Here is a 19637-nt window from a genome sequence, read left to right as displayed (position 1 = left end):
CAATCAAAAGGATCACAAGATTCTCGCCGGCCCCTTTCTCACCCAGGCCAGGTCGTTCCTCTCCCTGGTCACGCGCTCCGGCCCACTGAGGGCCAATGGGAGGGCGAGCTCCGGGGTCCTGCGCGATCACGTGGGGAAGGCGGGACGCTCGAGAACCAATCAGAGTCGCGGAAGCGCGGCGGGGCGGAACCGGGGCGTATTGACGGGTGAATCTCCGCTTTATAGGGTCCGGGTCAGCTGACCGACTCCCACCCTGGGTAGTCTAGCGGCCGGGGCCGAGGGGAGAGATGACGGGGGAGCGACCCGGCACAGCGCTCCTGGGCACACCGCGAGCACTGCGGATGCTGGGCTTCTGGGGACGCTGTGCGGTTCAGGTGTTAGCCGCGGTCTTCCTGCTGCTGTTGTCTCCGGCAGAATTCCGGACGAAAGCTAAGGACGACTTCGGTCTGGTGAGTCACGTCCCGCATAGCCCCATCCCCGACCCGCGCGGGGAGTCTATGCCCAGTGCCCCACGGGACGCGGGCGACTGAGCCGCTCTCCGTGCAGGACTCTCCCTTCTTCCCGACCCCGTTCCCTCCATCCACTCCCAGCCCCTCTCCCTCTCCGGGCCTCCCACCTTCACCGTTTGAACCCCATCCTCTTTTGGGGTCCCCTTCCCTCCCTGAGGGCTGCTTCTCCTCTCGTAGCCCCTCCCCCGCTCTGAGCCGCCAGCTTGGCTCCAAACTCTCCTTGTTCTAGGACTCCAGCCCCTGCTCAGGATCCCCATTACCGTCCTTCCGCCATCGGTACCTTAGTTCGAGTGGATATTATCCTAAAACGCCAAGACTGGTTTGTCCCTGTCTCTTCCCGTGGCAGGTGCGGCCACTGGTGACCATGGAGCAACTGCTGTGGGTAAGCGGGAGACAGATCGGCTCAGTGGACACCTTCCGCATCCCGCTCATTGCAACCACTCCTCAGGGCACTCTCCTTGCCTTTGCTGAGGCCAGAAAAATGTCTTCATCTGATAAAGGGGCCAAATTCATCGCCCTACGGAGGTCCGTGGACCAAGGTATAAAGATGCCTGCTGGGTTGGATGGGTGGGGAGTCGGAGGGGTCCAAGGGCCCTGAGGATAGGAGAACTTGGAGGTCTGGACACCTGGGTCCCTGAATGGTAGGGGGATCCTAAGGAGGGAAAGTGTCTATTGCAATGATCTGGAAATTGAGGTCACCAAGGAGTTGAACATTCGTTCAGCAAGCATTTTTTTTTTTTAACAGAATCTTGCTCTGTTGCCTGGACTAGTGTGCTGTGGTATCAGCCTAGCTCACAACAACATCAGACTCCTGGGCTGAATTGATCCTCCTGCCCCAGCCTCTCTAGAAGCTGGGACTACAGGCACACATCACTACACTGATTTTTCTTTTTTTAGTAGAGACGAGATCTCGCTCTTGCTCAGAGCTGGTCTCAAACTACTGAGCTCAAGAGATTCTCCCGCCTTGGCATCCCAGAATGCTAAGATTACAGGCATGAGCCACCATGCCCAGCCTACCAAGCATTTATTGAGTTCCTACTACATACCAGGCATTGTTCTTCTAGATTCTATGAGCCATTTTAAAAAACAGACCAAAATCTCTGCCCTTACAGGACTTATATTCTATTGGAAGGAGGCAAATAGGCATAATAAATAAGTAAAATTTTTTTGTGTGTTGGAAGGTGATAATGCAATGGAGCAATATAAAACTGGGCAAGAGGTATAGGGAATACTGGTGTTTGATTGCACCCCGGGGCTATAGGAAGGCCTCAGGTCCCTACCAGGAGGTAGGAATTTTTTTTTTTTTAACTTAGCCTTGCCCAAACAAGGCCTCAAGAAATTTGATTATTAACTCATAACTGTTCCTCGCCACGAAAATCCTCAGTAAAAGGTGAATGATTTCTTCGTTCTGAAGCGAAACCAGAGCACTGGGGGTGGGAAATGAACAGGAAGTGGTAGAAAGGGCACATCCACCATGCTCACGCTGGCTTTCTTCTTCACCTTTTTTTCAGGCAGCACATGGTCCCCTACAGAGTTCATTGTAGATGACGGGGAGACCCCCGACGGGCTGAACCTGGGGGCAGTGGTGAGCGATATTGAGACAGGAGTGGTATTTCTTTTCTACTCCCTCTGTGCTCACAAGGCCGGCTGCCCAGTGGCCTCCACCATGTTGGTATGGAGCAAGGATGATGGCAATTCCTGGAGCCCGCCCCGGAATCTCTCCCTGGATATTGGCACTGAAATGTTTGCCCCTGGACCAGGCTCTGGCATTCAGGTCTCTGTCGTGGGAGATAGGAGGAAGGGGGCTGCCTCATGGAGAATCTGAGGGATGCCCCCAAATGGACTCTTTCCCAAGGGGAAGATCCTGTGAAATCAGATTTTTTGTCTTGGGTGAGATTCCTTGAAACAAAAGGACATCCTTGCCAGGTGTGGTGGCATGTGCCTGTAGTCCCAGCTACTCTGGAGGCTAAGGTGGGAGGATCACTTGAAGCCAGGAGTCATGGCACACCAGCCTGGGCAACATAGCGAGACCCTGTCTTTAATAAAAAAAGAAAGAAAAGAAGAAAGAAAAAGACATCTTGGGAGGAACAGCCTACCAGGTGAAGAGGGAACTTTGCTATTGGCTTCCCGTTTGGGGTTGTCAACAGGACTGTGCCAGTCCATTAGGTACTTTCATGCAAAGTAGAAAAAGGCATCTCTTGCTTTGGGCAGACACAAGCCTGTACCAGGGCACAGTTTGGGGAGTGAGCACAGTCAGGTTTAAGCTCTCATGCACCCCTGTGGTTAGGCCCCCTTGTGCGCAGCATGTCCAGCTCTACACCCTGGATGTCCTAAAGTAGCTTATTCTGAAAAAGAGATGCTTAATTCAAGCAATGTGTGTTTGTAGGATCCTTCTGGAACCCTCAGTGAGCAAGGGCAGAACTGAAGGGGACCAGACGTGTCGTTGCACTTGGGAGGTGGTGCGTTCCCCGTCCCTGCCTCTGAGCCCCTACCACGTGTCCTTCTCTGACACCCAGCTCCCCTTCCCACAGAAACAGTGGGAGCCGGCGAAGGGCCGCCTCATCGTGTGTGGCCATGGGACGCTGGAGCGGGATGGGGTCTTCTGTCTCCTCAGTGATGACCACGGTGCTTCCTGGCGCTACGGGGGTGGGGTCAGAGGCATCCCCTACGGCCAGCCCAAGCGGGAAAAAGACTTCAACCCCGATGAATGTCAGGTCAGGAGTCCATGACATGTTCCCCACCCACTCGACCTGCCTTGTCCTCCACACCCACTGCTCGCTGCCCTGCTCTGTGCCACCCGCTCCCTCAGGGACCTGGGCATTTGCCCTGCTCCCTCCCTGAGGTCCTGTTCTCTCTCCTCAGCCCTATGAGCTCCCAGATGGCTCAGTTGTCATCAATGCCCGGAACCAGAACAACTACCACTGCCGCTGCCGAATCGTCCTCCGCAGCTATGACGCCTGTGATACCCTAAGAACCCGTGATGTGACCTTTGACCCTGAGCTTGTGGACCCTGTGGTAGCTGCAGGAGCCGTAGCCACCAGCTCTGGCATTGTCTTCTTCTCCAACCCAGCCCATCCAGAGTTCCGTGAGTGCCTGACAGTGGGGTCAACAGGGGGAGCCCCTGTGTCTAGACAAGGCCTGGGCAGAGACCTTCTTTCCCTGACCCTGCTGCTCTCCCCAGGAGTGAACCTGACCCTGCGCTGGAGCTTCAGCAATGATACCTCATGGCAGAAAGAGAAGGTCCAGCTATGGCCGGGGCCCAGCGGCTACTCGTCCCTGGCAGCCCTGGAGGGCAGTGTGGGTGGAGAGGAGCAGGCCCCCCAGCTCTACGTGCTGTATGAGAAAGGCCGGAACCACTACACAGAGAGCATCTCTGTGGCCAAAATCAGTGTCTACGGGATACTCTGAGCCGCGCCCCTGCCACAGGGGTAGAAGGCCTGCCTGGGTGCAGCCTTCACGACCCGGTCTGTAGAGGATGTGCTAGCGGTGCCTAAACACGGTTCCATCTTCCTTTAGACTCCAACGGTTTATAAATTCAACTTCCCTGTGATGGGGAAATCACTTCCGTTATGACTGAAAGCCCAGCTTCCTCTCGGCACAGGAAGTCCTGGGAACACTTCTTTCCACGTGGCGGGTCCGGCCACCGGCCTTTCCGCCCTCCCAGGACATGGATTGGTCCCGTCGTGGGCAGGCTGATGGGCCCACAGAATTTAATAAATGTGAACTCAGGGAACTGGGGAAGGCTGAGCTTCCTCTTTGGGGTTGAGGGAAGATGCTGGTTTTGAACAGGGCTGGTGAAAGTCCCTGGAGGGCAGGATATTTGGCTTTAGGGTTAGGAAGTAGCTGCACCATGCTCCTTGACTATTTATGAACCAAAATGTTTGCAACTTAAAGTTTTTAATGAAAGAGAATGAACATTTGTAGAGTCTCTGTGGTTCTGTCAATGCACATCTTCGTGTCTGTTTTCCCCAAGTACACTTGTGAGGCTGGGAACGAGTTTTGGGAAAAGAGCTGGTGTGCTCATTGCCTGGGAAATTCTGACTTCGGCAAATCAAATCCTCTTCTCTTTGACATTCCTTCTTGCCACAGAAAAACAGGTTGCGGCCGGGCGCAGTGGCCCATGCCTGTAATCCTAGCACTCTGGGAGGACAAACAAACAAAAAACTACATCATTATTATTATTATTTTTTTTTTTTTTTTTTTTTTTTGAGACAGAGTCTCACTCTGTTGCCCGGGCTAGAGTGTCGTGATATCAGCCTAGCTCACAGCAACCTCAAACTCCTGGGCTCAAGCGATCCAACTGCCTCAGCCTCCCGAGTAGCTGGGACTACAGGCATGCGCCACCATGCCCGGCTAATTTTTCTCTCTATATTTTTAGCTGTCCGTATAATTTCTTTCTATTTTTTAGTAGAGACGGGGCCTCACTCTTGCTCAGGCTGGTCTCGAACTCCTGAGCTCAAATGATCCGCCAGCCTCGGCCTCCCAGAGTGCTAGGATTCTACATTAAGTGTATATTTCATCTTTAAAATGAACATTTTATTATGACATTGTACACCAAAAAAAATAGCAATCACTCTGTGGTATCTAATATGCAGTCAATACTCAAATTTCATCAGAAATGTCTTATTTATAGTTGATTTGTTCAAATGAGGATCCAAAGAAAATCTATACATAGCATTTGATATCTTCTTTTTTTTTGAGAGAAAGAGAGGGTCTTACCCAGGCTGGAGTGCAGTGGCCCAATCATAATTCACTGCAGCCTTGACTTCCTGGGCTCAAGGGATCCTCCTGCCTCAGGCTCCCAAGCAGCTAGGACTACAGGCATGCGCCACCACACCCGGCTAGTTTTTAAAATATTTTGTAGAGATAGCGTCTCACTATGTTGCCCAAGCTGGTCTTTTAAGTCTCTTAATCTACAGGAGTCCACCTCCTCTCCTCTTTATTTCTTTTTTAACCCCATCTATGCAGTTATTTGTCCTGTAGAATGTTCTACTCTCTGGATTTGTCAGTTTGCTTCCTCAATGTCATTTAATTTCTTCCTTCATCCCTTGTACTTTCACTTATCAGACTTCTGAAGGTTTGATTGGACCCACATTCCATTTGGAAGAGCAAGATTCCTTCGTGAGTGCTGTGTGCTTCCTACGCACCCCTTCAGGAGGCACGTGCTGTCTGCTTGTCCCTGAGTAAAGCTCAGATTGAGCACTTCAGATGGCCATAACCTGACCTCTCCCTCATAATTTTCTTCGGCAACCTGCCAACTGACAGTTTCATCCATGGATGAGTTTTTTGTTTGTTTGGTTTGGATTTGGGAGGGGGGGCGTTGAGACAGAGTCTTGCTGTGTTGCCCTAGGTAGAGTGCTGTGGTGTCATTGTAGCTCACGGCAACCTCAAACTCCTGAGCTCAAGCAATCCTCCTGCCTCAGCCTCCCAAGTAGCTGGGGACTACAGGCACATGTCGCCACACCTGGCTAATTTTTCTATTTTTAGTAGAGATGGGGGTCTCGATTTTGCTCAGACTGGTCTTGAACTCCTGACCTCAAGTGATCCTCCCTCCTCGGTCTCCCAGAGTGCTAGGATTATAGGCGTGAGCTGCCACACCTGACCCATGGATAAATTTTGACTAATTCAGTTATTTCATAAGGGGTTGCAAAATGGTAATATTAAAATTCTATTATTTCTTCTTTATTTATTAGCTGAAATTTTTCAGTAAAAAAGAGACTTCTCCAGCCTAGGCAACATAGCAAGAGGCTGTCTCAACAAAAAATAAAAACATTAGCCAAGTGTGGTGGCATGCACCTGTAGTCCCAGCTACTCAGAAGGCTGAGGTAGGAGGATCACTTCAGCCCAGGAGTTGGAAGCTGCAGTGCACTATGATCAGGAACTCCAGCATGGGCAACAGAGTGAGATCCTGGCCCTAAAAACAAATTAAGGCCAGGCATGGTGGCTCACACCCATAATCTCAGCACTTTGGAAAGCCAACTTGGGAGGATTGCTTGAGCCTAGGAGTTGAAGACCAGCCTGGGCAACATAATGGGACCCTGTTTCTACAAAAAAATTAGCCAGGCATGGTGGTGTGCACCTCTACTACTCCTAGCTACTCAGAAGGCTGAGGCAGTCCCATGGAAACAATACTTAGGAGGAAGAATAGAAAATACTTTATAAAAAAAAAAAAAGGCTGGAGCAGGAGGATCTCTTGAGCCCAGGAGTTCAAGGCTACAGTGAGCTATGATTGCCCCACTGCACTCAAACCAGGGTGACAGAGTGAGTCTCGTCTCAAAAAAATGAATAAATGATTTTTTTAATTAAAGTAATAAAAAAGAGCTTTCCCTCATCAAGGATATTTGGTTACCCTGAAACATGGTTTATATAGGAAAGGCAGAATAAATGCTTAATTATCCCCTTTAGTAACCAGTTCTCAGAGTGAAGGAACGCAATACTTTGCCTTGGTCAGTACACCGCGTTGTTACCCCACAGGACGCACATACACAGGCAGAAGCTACAGGCCTGCGGGAAGCAGGGGGCGAGTAACTCAGGCAGTGTGGTTGTGGGGTCTGCCTTTCCAACACAGACCACTAAGTAGACATGAAGCAAGGAAGAAAGCGGGTTCAGGGGGAGGCGTCTGCAGCAATTGGGACATCTGCATGGCTAGTACCGTTAAGAGTTGCACATCTAACAAAATTCTTGTTGACAACTTTATTTATCAGAAATAGTGGAAGAAAGAAGGGAAATGATACTATGAATGTCTGACCCAGAGCTACTGCCTGGTCAAGTACAAGCGGCAGGAGGCTTGTGAGAAAGTGACCGCTTTCCTTCTTCACAGCCAAGAACCCTCAGCTTAAAGAGATGACCCTCCCCAGGAAGGGGGGGGGGTGGAGCTCATTATAAACCAGAGCCCTGGGCGCCCCCCAGACCTGCAGGTTCAGTATTTCTAGAATCAGGGTCCCAGAGTCTGCATTTGAAATAGGAACTGCAGGAGATTTTAATGCACTTGGGGAAACATTCTCTTAGACATTTAGCCTAGACTTAGGAAGACTAGATTTCGAGAAACACTGAAGAACAATCTCAAAAGAGAAAATGGCAAGACAAATTTGTGTCTAAAGAAACCAAAATCATAATAGCTGCCAGGGACCAAACCTGCCCTATTTATCGCTGCACCTTGAATGCCTGCCACAGTACCCCCGCACGTGGCGGGTGCTTGATACATAAGGAAAGACACATCCAAAATGGGTAAGGTGCTGGGCCAGCGGTTCTCAGCAGTGTCCCGGATGGGCAGCACTCCCTGGGAGCGTTGGAAATGCTCAGCCTCCCCCCTCCCGCACTCCCCACAGACCTGGGAACCCCGAAGCCCTGGGGGTGGGGCCCAGTGACCAGTAACTTGCCAAGCCCTCCAGGTGATTGCAAAGCATGCTTAAGTTTGAAAACCAGGGTCAGAACACTTTTAAGCCCTTTAAACAAGTGCTAGTGTCCAGCTAATATGAGTTATGTGTACGTCAGGGGTGCAGAAAAGGTTGAAGATCCTCTTTTCTTTTAATACAAAGGGGGGATTGGGAGAAGTGGCAGGTGACTGAAAGGGGAAAGGAGAGAGCTTATTTGTACATGTGGGACAAAGTGATGCCAACCTAAAATAATCAAAAAGGTCAAAATCTGGTTTATTCATTATTTTTATTTTTTTAAGAGATGTGGTCTTCCTATGCTGCCTAGGCTGGCTTTGAATTCCTCGGCTCAAGGCATCTTCCTGCCTTGATCTCCAGAGTAGCTGAGACTACAAGTCTCCCCAGCCACCGCACCCAGCTTAGAATCTAGTTTAAAGAGTTTATTCAAGCTCAAAGGTTAAAGATAAGCCACCCAGAAACACAGATTCCAAACAATGAAAGTCCATGTTCCAAAGTGTAGAAGTTTGAGGTGGTTTATACAGACAAAGTTACGGGAAGTTTAGCAGAATTTCAACATCTCTCTATGTAAAGCTTAGTCCATAGTTACAAAACGATCTGGTTAGTTAAGGTGGTCTTTTTCTTTTGGGAAAGGTATATTTATTTATTTATGTATTTTAGAGACGAGGTCTTGCTCTGTCGCCCAGGCTGGAATACAGTGGCATGATCATGACTCACTGCAGCCTCAAACTCCTGGGCTCAAGGGATCCTCCTACCTCAGCCTCCTCAGTAGCTGGGACTACAGGTGTGAGCCACCACACTTGGCTAATTTTTGAAATTTTTTGTATCGACAGGGTCTCGCTATGTTGCCCAGTCTGGTCTCAAACTCCTGGCTTCAAGCAATCCTCCCCCCTTGGCCTCCCTATGTGCTAGGGTTATAGGCGTGAGCCACCATGTCCAGCCATGGATAATATATTGTTTTAAACATCTTTCTAGTGCAAGTCTTAGCTGGCAGGAAAGTAAGAGAAATCCTCAAAAACCATAAATAATAGTGAGAAAAGAAAAGAACTTTTATCTGAAGAAGGCAAGTCCTTTTAAAGTATCAAGCCCAGAGAGTGACACCTTAGCACGCAAATTTTGATCATCAATACTTTCAAGGAGAAAGATTTCTTTTTATCAAAGGGGGATATGATGGCCAGGCCACGGTGGCTCACACCTGTAATCCTAGCACTCTGGGAGGCCCAGGCAAGAGGATTGCTTGAGCTCAGGAATTTGAGACCAGCCTGGGCGAGAGTGAGACCCTGTCTCTACTGAAGATAGAACAAATTAGCTGGGTGTGATGGTGCACACTTATAGTCCCAGCTACTTGGGAGGCTGAGACAGGAGGATCGCTGGAGTCCAGGAGTTTGAGGTTGCTGTGAGCTATGATGGTGCCACTGCACTGTAGCCTGGGTAACACAGCAAGATATGTCTCAAAAAAAAAAAAAAAAAAGAATTATACACTTAAAATGGTCAGAGTGGTGAACTCTATGTTATATGAATTTTGTCTTAAGAAAAAATAATCAGTGGGAACATTTTGATGCCACAGCACTCTAGCCCAGGTGACAGAAAGATACTGTCTCAAAGAAATAAAATAAATAGGAACCTGCTTGTAAAAAAGGCCAAATCGAGTTCATATCTAAGGTTACTTGGATCTGAGTTTTCTGGGCAGCTGTCCTTTGGCTCACGCAAACTCTTTAAATCACATTTTGTGCTTCAGCCTCTTCCTTTTAGGTCAACCATAGAAAGTAAGACTCCAGAAAAGCAAGTGGGCCCTGGCGCTGTTGGCTGTTTGCTCTGGGGACACCAGCCAATCCTTGGCACCTACGTCAGGGTTTCAGTGGGTCACGAGTTTGCCATTAGAAGACAAAGCCAGCTTCTATGGACAATGTATCTAGAAAAGAAAAAACAAACAAACAAAAGACAGGAGACAAAGCCGGGGTTCTGAGGCAGGTTGGAAGTTAAATAAGAGTGCCCTTCCCCCCAACAAAGGATTGAGTGGGGTACTCTTCATGCGCTAAATTTAAGGGGACACCAAAAATCTCAAGAATCAAGATAAATAAGGTTTTCTAAGGTGTATTTTCTGAACAAGTATTTTTCTGCATTCATTACTGTTGTAGGGTTTCTCTCCAATTAAATATTTTTTCACATTTAAAATATCTTTTAGTATGAACTCCGGCATTTTCTAAGGTATATTTTTTGAACAAATATTAAATAAGGTTTAATGCAATTTTTTTTTCCAAGTACAGGGAGCTTTATTGATGGTATATGACAAGGTGGGGCTCCCTAGCCCCCTCCCATTCTTCAGGGGCTCTGGCACGGAAACTGTGTCTTGAGGGGGGGAGATTCTCAGTGAGGTGGGGACTGAGTAGGCAGGGACACCCCAGCAGCTGAGGCCTCTCTCTTCCTCTGCGCTCTGGCTGGGGCTGGTGGTCCAGGGCTCTTACTCCTTGGTGGCCATGTGGGCCATGAGGTCCACCACCCTGTTGCTGTAGCCAAATTCATTGTCGTACCAGGCAATGAGCTTTACAAAGTGGTCGTTGAGGGCGATGCCAGCCCCAGCATCAAAGGTGGAAGAGTGGGTGTCACTGTTGAAGTCGGAGGAGACAACCTGGTGCTCAGGGTAGCCCAGGATGCCCTTGAGGGGGCCATCGGCCGCCTGCTTCACCACCTTCTTGATGTCGTCATACGTGGCCAGCTTCTCCAGACGGCAGGTCAGGTCCACCACGGACACGTTGGCAGTGGGGACACGGAAGGCCATGCCAGTGAGCTTCCCGTTCAGCTCAGGGATGACCTTGCCCATGGCCTTGGCGGTGCCGTCGACCCAGGGATGATGTTCTGGAGAGCCCCACGGCCATCACGCCACGTCTTCCCAGAGAGGCCATCCACGGTCTTCTGGGTGGCGGTGACGGCATGGACTGTGGTCATAAGTCCCTCCACGATGCCAAAGTTGTCATGGATGACCTTGGCCAGGGGGGCTAAGCAGTTGGTGGTGCAGGAGGCATTGCTGACGATGGTGAGGTTGTTTTGGTACTTGTCGTGGTTCACACCCATCACAAACATGGGGGCGTCAGCAGAGGGGGCAGAGATGATGACCCTTTTGGCACCCCCATCTAGGTAGGCCCCGGCCTTCTCCAGGGTGGTGAAGACACCAGTGGACTCCACAACGTAATCAGCACCCGCTTCACCCCATTTGATTTTGGTGGGATCTCGCTCCTGGAAGATGGTTATGGGATGGCCATTAATGACAAGCTTCCCGTTCTCTGCCTTGACCGTGCCATGGAACTTGCCGTGGATGGAGTCGTACTGGAACATGTAGACCATGTAGTTGAGGTCAATGAAGGGGTCATTGATGGCGACAGTATCCACTTTGCCAGAGTTAAAAGCAGCCCTGGTGACAAGGCGCCCGATACAGCCAAAACCGTTTATTCCGGCCTTCACTTTCACCATGGTGTCTCAGCGCTGCGCGAGAAGATGTGGCTGTCTGTCAAACGGGAGGACCAGAGAGCCTTTTTTTTTTTTTTTTTTTTTGAGACAGAGTCTCACTCTGTTGCCCAGTTAGAGTGCTGGGGCGTCAGCCTAGCTCACAGCAACCTCAAACTCCTGGGCTTTAGCGATCCTTCTGCCTCAGCCTCCTGAGTAGCTGGGACTACAGGCATGTGCCACCATGCCCGGCTAATTTTTTTTCTATATATATATATATATATTTTTTTTTTTTTTTAGCTGTCCAGTTAATTTCTTTCTATTTTTTTAGTAAAGACAGGGGTCTTACTCTTGCTCAGGGTGGTCTCGAACTCCTGGCCTCAAGCAATCCTCCTGCCTGGGCCTCCCAGAGTGCAAGGATTACGGGCATGAGCCACCATGCCCAGCCAATGCAATATTTTAAAAAATCAAGTGGGCAAACTGAGGCCCGCAAGCTGGTTGCCTCTTTTTATAAATAAAATATCAAGAGGCCACATCCTCGGTGGATGAACCGGACTCATTCTGTTTTTTTGTTTTGTTTTGTTTTTTGCTTTAAATTTTAACAACTATGCAAGCTTGGATCAGTCTTATTCTGGATGGCGCAGAAAGAAAGAAAGAGACCTCACGCCTGTAACCCTAGCACTGGGGAGGCCAAGGTGGGAAGATCGCTTGAGGTCCGGAGTTCAACACCAGCCTGAGCAAGAGCCAGACCCGGTCTCTACTAAAAATAGAAAAATTCACCAGGCATCTCGGCATGTTCCTGTAGTTCCAGCTACTTGGGAGACTGAGCCAGGAGGATCACTTGAGCCCAAGAGTTTCAGGTTGTAGTGAGCTACAATGATGCCACTGCACTCTAAGCCGGACAGAGCAAGACTTGTCTCAAAAAAAAAAAGAGATGGGGTTCTCACTATGGTTGCCTAGGCTGGACTCCTGGCTCAAGCAATCCTCCTGCATCAACCTCCTGAATATCTGTGACTATTGGTGTGCACCACTGTGCCTGGCTCAATTCTGATACTTTGAAATCCCTGGAAATATTGAGATGTCCCTGCTTTTGGAGGTGGAGGTAGAAAGCACCACAGTGGGAGCCTGGTACAGAATAATGTCCAGGAACTAAGAGGGGTTCACAGAGGATGTCATGCTAACCCTAGCACCAGTTCCTTGGCCATGGTTCCAGAAGGAGAGACCAGAGGAAAGTCAGTGTCTCAGCCTGCCTGGATTTCAGCAAGGCATTTCAGGGACCAGAGGGAAATTTTCTGGACCCACAAAAAAGAGGGGGAAATTTATTCACCATCAATAGAAGAGACTTTTATACTATAAAAGAAAATAAAAATTTAGGATCCTCTAAATTTATTATGCCAAGGGGGAAGTTAGCCCTGGAGACGGAGTCACACAGCATGTTTGCAATTCTGCTGCTTAGATTGTAGATTAACTCTCTTCCTCATTGTTCTTGTTCTGTAAATGACTAGGAGAGACCAGAGGCCAGGATCCCTGATCTAATCGCTGATCTTTGTTGTAGATTGCCTCTTTTATTGTCCTATACCTAAAACAGACCAGATGGCGCCCAAAGACCCCAGGACTCTTACAACTTCAGTGTGGAATGTTAAATATACGTTTCCCCAAAGAAAAAAGACCACCTCAACTAATCAGATCATTGTAACTAGGCAGTGAACCTTACATAGAAATGTGTTGAAATTCTGTCAAGCTTCTATAAACTTCTCCACTTTGGAATGTAGACTTCCATTCTTTGGAACCTGTGCTTCCAGGCAGCCCATCTTCAAACTTTGTGAGTGAATAAACTCTCTTTGAACTAGATTCTGACTCTTTAGATTATTTTAGGTTGACAATACCACCTCATTATACACACAATGGTGTAAATAAAGGAAAAGAATACATCATTTATCTTGTCTTTGCAGTAGAAACAGGTAGTTCAGGTTAAACAAAGCACCAGTTGATGAGATGACATATTTTTTTTATTTCAAAATATTAAGGGGGGCCGGGTGCGGTGGCTCACGCCTGTAATCCTAGCACTCTGGGAGGCCGAGGCGGGTGGATTCTTTGAGCTCAGGAGATCGAGACCAGCCTGAGCAAGAGTGAGACCCCATCTCTACTAAAAATGGAAAGAAATTATATGGACAGCTAAAACATATATAGAAAAATTAGCTGGGCATGGTGGCACATGCCTGTAGTCCCAGTTACTCGGGAGGCTGAGGCAGGAGGATCACTTGAGCCCAGGAGTTTGAGGTTGCTGTGAGCTAGGCTGACGCCATGGCACTCTAGCCTGGGCACCAAAGTGAGACTCTGCCTCAAAAAAAAAAAAAAAAAAATTAAGGAGGTACAAATGTTTTTGTTACGTGGATAGCGTCTACAATGCTTAAATCAGAGCTATTAGTGTGCCCATCACCTGAATAGTGTTCATTGTACCTGTTAGGTAGGTTTTTAACCCCTCGCCTTCTCCCCCTCCCCCTGAGATGATGTATTTATCACTCATTCTACAGAGGAATGTAAGCTAATGAGTGTAGGAAAAATAACCAAAGTAGAAAGTCACCATTTTGCAAATTCAAATGAAATAATTAACTCAGGCAAAGATCATCAATGGATGCTAAAATCGTTAGAGGAAAAAAAAAAAGGTTGATGGATCTTTTAGGAAAAACAAACCCAACATGCTTTTCCTATTCTCTCACTCAACAACAATCAACACAGAAGACTTCTGTGACCAAATGTGTGGGGATTTCTCCCCATCAGCAAGCAAGTAATCAGTTCTGCAGGGGACACCAGCTACACCAGCTCAGTGTCCTCTAATTCAATTCAATTGTGATGCTGTCTGCCTGGAGACAATGTCAGATCTCAGAGGCTAAGGGCTCAGTCCCCAAGACTGTCCCCCACTTCAGATGCCAATCACAAGATCTAGGTTGTTTTGCCTGTGTTTCTGACCAATTGGCTACACATTGGGCTTCCCATGACCCCTTCCTTGTGTTCGATTACTTTGCTAGAGCGGCTCACAGAACTCAGGGAAACACACATTTACAGGTCTATGATTAATATGAAAGCTATAACAAAGGATACAGAAGAAGAGTTGCACAGAGCTTCCATGCCCTCCCCAGGTGCGTTGCCCTGCAGGAACCTCCATGTGTTCATCTATCAGGAAGCTCCCCAAGCCCTGTCCTTTTGGGATGTTATGGAAGCTTTATTACTATACTTAAGCATGTTTGATTAAATAATTGGCCATTGGTGATCAACTTCACCTTCAACCCCTCTCTCCTCCCCAAGCTTAGGAGGTGGGGCTCAAAGTCCCAACCTCTAATCCCGCTCTCAACTTTCTGGTGACCAGACCCATCCTGAAGCTGCCTAGGGGCTGCTAGCCATCCAAAAGACATACAAAAAGACGTCACTCTGGAGATTCTAAGGACTTTAGGAGTTGTATTTCAGGAAACTGGGTGGAAGACCAAATATATATTTTATAATATCACAATAGGAAACTGGATATTCATTTACATGGTGCCAAAGAATTACCCCAATCTTACCAATCACAAAGGGGGAAAACACCTGTACAGTGGAGATCTGGGGGTCGCCACGTTAACCTGGTAATCAAACTGGGATCAGGAATAGTGGGACAAGCAGACATTGTGATCCCCAGATGTGAAGGACATAGTGTGCGGTAGACGGAAAAATAGTCCCCCAAAAGACATATGCATCCTAATCTCTGGATACTGTGAATGTTACCTCACATGGGAGGTGGGAGGGTCTTTGCAGCTATGATTAAGAATTTTGAGATGGGGAGACCATCCTGGATTACCCAGGTGGGTCCTAAATGCAGTCATATGTATCCTTATAAGAGGGAGGCAGAAGATGATTTCACACACACACGCACACAGAAGAGGAGGCGGCCGTGTGACCACAAGGGCAGAGACTGGAGTGACATGGCCCAAGTCGAGGAATGCTGGCAGCTACTAGAAGCTGGAAGAGGCAAGAAACGATTCTCCCCTAGCGCCTCCGGAGGGAGTGAGGCCTTCCGGGCATGTTGATTTCAGCCCAGTAAAGCTAATTTTGGACTTCTGGCTCCAGATCTGGGAGAGAATAAATTTCTGTTGTTTTAAGCCAACAAGTCTGTGGCAATTTTTTACAGCAACCATAGGAAATGGATATATATTGTCACTCATGAAGTATTTTTGCCCAAACCATGTAACTAGAATCTAATCAGGCCTTTAGGTCTTACTTCTAGTTTAAAGAAAATGCAGAAGATGTAGGAATAAGTTAAAAACACGAAGACGGCACAGTTAGACAAATCCAATATGTGGGACACTCTATAAGAGAACTGGCCTAGTCTCTTCAAAAGATCAATGTCGGCCAGGCGAGGTGGCTCACGCCTGTAATCCTAGCACTCTGGGAGGCCAAGGCAGGAGGATCGCTGGAGCTCAAGAGTTCAAGCAAGAGCGAGACCCCATCTCTACTAAAAATAGAAAGACATTATATGGACAAATAAAAATATATAGAAAAAATTAGCCGGGCATGGTGGCGCATGCCTGTAGTCCCAGATAATCGGGAGGCTGAGGCAGTAGGATTGCCTAAGCCCAGGAGTTTGAGGTTGCTGTGAGCTAGGCTGATGCCCCGGCACTTACTCTAGCCCGGGCAACAAAGCAAGACTCTGTCTCAAAAAAAAAAAAAAAAACCAGAAAACCCAAAAGACTGCCTGGCACCGTGGCACGTGCCTGTAGTCCCAGCTACTCAGGAGGCTGAGACAGGAGGATCACTTGAGCCCAGGCATTGGAGGTTACAGTGAGCTATGATGAAGCCACTGCACTTCAGCCCGGGAGACAGGGTGAGAGCCTATCTCAAAAAAAAAAATTTATTTCTAAACCCCCCCTTTGCAAACCGTTAAAGAAATAATTAAAACTCTTTTTTCATACCTTGAAGGTTTTGCTACAGCCTGGGGGTTATTCTTTCCCTTTTATAAATATGAAAATCATCTCAGCACTCTGGGAGGCTAAAGCGGGAGGTCGCTTGAGCCCAGGAGTTCAACCTGGGCAATATAGCAAGACACTATTTATTTTTTATTTTATTTTATTTATTTATTTTGAGACAGAGTCTCACTCTGTTGCCCAGGCTAGAATGTCGTAGTGTCAGCCTAGTTCACAGCAACCTCAAACTCCTGGGCTCAAGCGACCCTCCTGTCTCAGCCCCCCGAGTAGCTGGACTACAGGCTAATGCCACCACGCCCCACTAATTTTTCTATTTTTAGTAGAGATGGTCTTGTTCTTGCTCAGGCTGGTCTCGAACCCCTAAGCTCAAGTGATCCTCCCTCCTCGGCCTCCCAGAGTGCTAGGATTACAGGCGTCAGCCACTGGGCCCGACTGGCACTATCAATTTAAAAACAAGCAAACCATAAAAGACATTTTGGGGACACTTGAACAAATTTGAATATCAATTAATTAATATTAGGGAATTAGTTTTCTTTTCTTTTTTTTTTTTTTTTTGAGACAGAGTCTCACTCTGTTGCCCAGGCTAGAGTGAGTGCCGTGGTGTCAGCCTAGCTCACAGCAACCTCAAACTCCTGGGCTCAAGCGATCCTACTGCCTCAGCCTCCCGAGTAGCTGGGACTACAGGCATGCGCCACCATGCCCGGCTAATTTTTTCTATATATATATTTTTAGCTGTCCATATAATTTCTTTCTATTTTTAGTAGAGGTGGGGTCTCGCTCTTGCTCAGGCTGGTCTCGAACTCCTGAGCTCAAACGATCCGCCCACCTCGGCCTCCCAGAGTGCTAGGATTACAGGCGTGAGCCACCGCGCCCGGCCGGGAATTAGTTTTCTTACGTATGATAATAGTATTGTGGATATGTAGATAAATATCCTTATTTATCCGGCCTCCATATTTTCAAATATGGAAAAATGTTGACAATTGTTGGATTTAGGTAGTGGGTGGATAGATGTACTTTATACTATTCTTCATCCTGTTTTAAAAGTTTCATAATAAAAAGGTTTTAAAAGTATTTTTTATAAAAGTTGCCTCGGCCAGGCGTGGTGGCTCATGCCTGTAGTCCTAGCACTTGGGAGGCCGAGGTGGGAAGATCGTTTCAGCTCAGGAGTTTGAGACCAGCCTGAGCAAGAGCGAGACCCCGTCTCTACTAAAAAAAAAAAAAAAAAGAAAAAAAAAAAAAAGAAAAAAATTAAAAAAAAAAAAAAAAAAAAAAAAGTTGCTTCATTCCAGGCCTTTTGGCTAAGATCAAGTGTAGTATCTGTTCTTATCAGTGTAACAGTTGCTTGGCCTCTTTTAGAGGAAGTCAGTACAGCCATTCTGTGACGCCAGGAGATGAGTGTGGCTCCCTGACCCCAGATGGTACTTACTCATGTTGCAAGGCCCTCTGAAGAGCGCTCTCCTCTCCCTGCTTGCTATCAGCATGTAACTGGGGACTACTAGCTGACATCTTTATCTTCACTACATTCTTTAGAATTCAATGGTTTAATGACAGGCTAAAGCTAACCTAGAATGTGATGCAATTCTGAGGTTCACCTGACTGGGGGCAAAAAAATAAAAAATTTAAGATTTCAAGAGTCAGTAGGTCCTTTTTTTTTTTTTTTTTTTCTTTTTTAGACAGGATCTCGCTTTGTCAACTGGGTTCGAGAGCCCTGGTGTCATCATAGCTCACAGCAACCTCAAGCTCCTAGGCTCATGAGATCCTCCTGCCTCAGCTTCCCGAGTAGCTTGGACTACAGGCACGCGCCACCACGCCTGATATATTCTTCTATTTTTTTGAAGAGATAGGGTCTCGCTCTTGCTTATGCTGGTCTCAAACTCCTAACCTCAAACAATCCTCCCGCCTCCACCTCCCAAGATGACAGAATTATAGTCCTGAGCCACCCAGCCCTCCAGGCAGGGACTTTTTAACCCTTAGGATAATTTGTTTCCTTATGCTTTGGGAATAACACAGCAATCAGAAAACAGTCATGGGTAAGTAGGATGTTAATGAAAGGAAGCTCTACAATAAACAGATGGGCCTGAGATGCTGACAGCCTGCTGTCCGCTACGCCACTAGACAGAGGCTCGTGGAACAAACCGCGTGATGAGGGCAGCTCTAAACAAGCAGCACCAGAGTGAGCGCATCTGATTCCACCCTTCATATTTCAAAAATTTCTTTTCATATCATTTGATTTCCTATCGGGGGTTCGTGACGCCCCCGATATAACTGAGTCCCCGGGCAGTGTGTGCTGTAAGAGATGGGAAAGACAAAGACATGGACACAAAAGGCAAGGTGAAAGGGTGTGGGGAAGTCGGGGGACCACCAGCCTTCCCGTGAGCCAGGTAGTACTGACTGAAGTCCAGCACCTGCTTTTATTCTCTTTTTCATGCTATAGATTACAGTGATTTCCCATGAAAAGCTCGTGGGTTACAATGTGTAAAAGTTTCAAGTCTCCCCTAAAAGTCACAAGATGCCTTAGCTAATTACTCTTTTATCTATAGAAGCAGGAACACATAGCTCATTACTAAGCACAGCTATACCTTAAGGTGTGTACAGATAGATAGTATCTCTGAACTCAGCAGCTGTGGTCAGTTCCATTGAGGAACAAACTGATTAGTACTCCTTACTGGGAGGTTAGCTTCCCATTAGCCGAGGCATTCTACAGAAAAAGGGGAGGGAAGGAGCTTAGCCTGATGTTTTTAAGAATTGGAGCCTGACTTCCCTCTTCTCCCGGAGACATTTTGCAATCTTCCTCTACAGCTGTGGGTGGCTTTCATGTCAAGCCGCTCTGTGGTGTTTCAGGCATGAGGCTCCTCAGGCTTTAAGGTGGGAGTCTGCTCTGCTGTGCTCCCAGATCGCTGGAATGTCCCCCAACTAGACAGTTAACTTCTGCCCTTGTCTCTGGCTCCTGCTCAGGCAGCGTTCCTTCACCTCCTCTCCTCCCACGGCCTCAGAAATGGGGTCTCTAAGCCCCAGTGGTCTTATCCCCATCAATTCCCCCTTTTTTCTTTGTTGTGAGTTCATGAAGCTGCACCATCATTACTGTCACCCTTTGCTCTTGGTTTTTTTGTTGTCTTTGTAGCTGTTTTCAGACTATGAGTAAGCAAATTGTAATAAGTATTGTAAGTCCTATTGCTGAGCCTCCAATTATAAGTAAATGTGGTGATGGGTTTAAATTATTTATTTTAGAGGTGATACTGTTAATCACATTTGGTTCTTGACAGTAGATCAAGTTTTTGACTGAAAGTATTGATAATTTCCTATTGTAAATTTCTAATTTCACTTGACAGGTTTTTTTGATT

The 19637-nt window shown here is 47.5% G+C and overlaps 1 protein-coding gene, 1 non-coding gene and 2 pseudogenes across 2 annotated transcripts; 2 read left to right on the top strand and 2 right to left on the bottom strand.

The window, feature by feature from the left end:
* Positions 1–200: 200 nt before the first annotated feature.
* NEU1 (neuraminidase 1) lies at positions 201–4605 on the top strand. Its single transcript, XM_069487606.1, has 6 exons — positions 201–449; positions 856–1048; positions 2021–2283; positions 3041–3223; positions 3372–3594; positions 3691–4605. Exons 1-6 carry the CDS (start codon positions 288–290, stop codon positions 3915–3917), a joined length of 1251 nt encoding a protein of 416 aa, XP_069343707.1. The 5' UTR covers positions 201–287; the 3' UTR covers positions 3918–4605.
* On the bottom strand, positions 1821–1937 carry LOC138396098 (U5 spliceosomal RNA). The gene has a single exon (XR_011235579.1). It is a non-coding gene; the product is annotated as a U5 spliceosomal RNA (small nuclear RNA).
* Positions 4606–10221: 5616 nt separating the features above from the next.
* Positions 10222–11368, bottom strand: LOC138395315 (glyceraldehyde-3-phosphate dehydrogenase pseudogene; annotated as a pseudogene).
* Positions 11369–17574: 6206 nt separating this feature from the next.
* Positions 17575–17672, top strand: LOC138396076 (U2 spliceosomal RNA; annotated as a pseudogene).
* Positions 17673–19637: the final 1965 nt, after the last annotated feature.

Source organism: Eulemur rufifrons, chromosome 15, assembly GCF_041146395.1.
Source record: "Eulemur rufifrons isolate Redbay chromosome 15, OSU_ERuf_1, whole genome shotgun sequence".
NCBI classification, from domain to species: Eukaryota; Metazoa; Chordata; class Mammalia; order Primates; family Lemuridae; genus Eulemur; species Eulemur rufifrons.
Note: the sequence above shows the minus strand (reverse complement) of the source record. Positions and strands in the feature narration are given on the sequence as shown.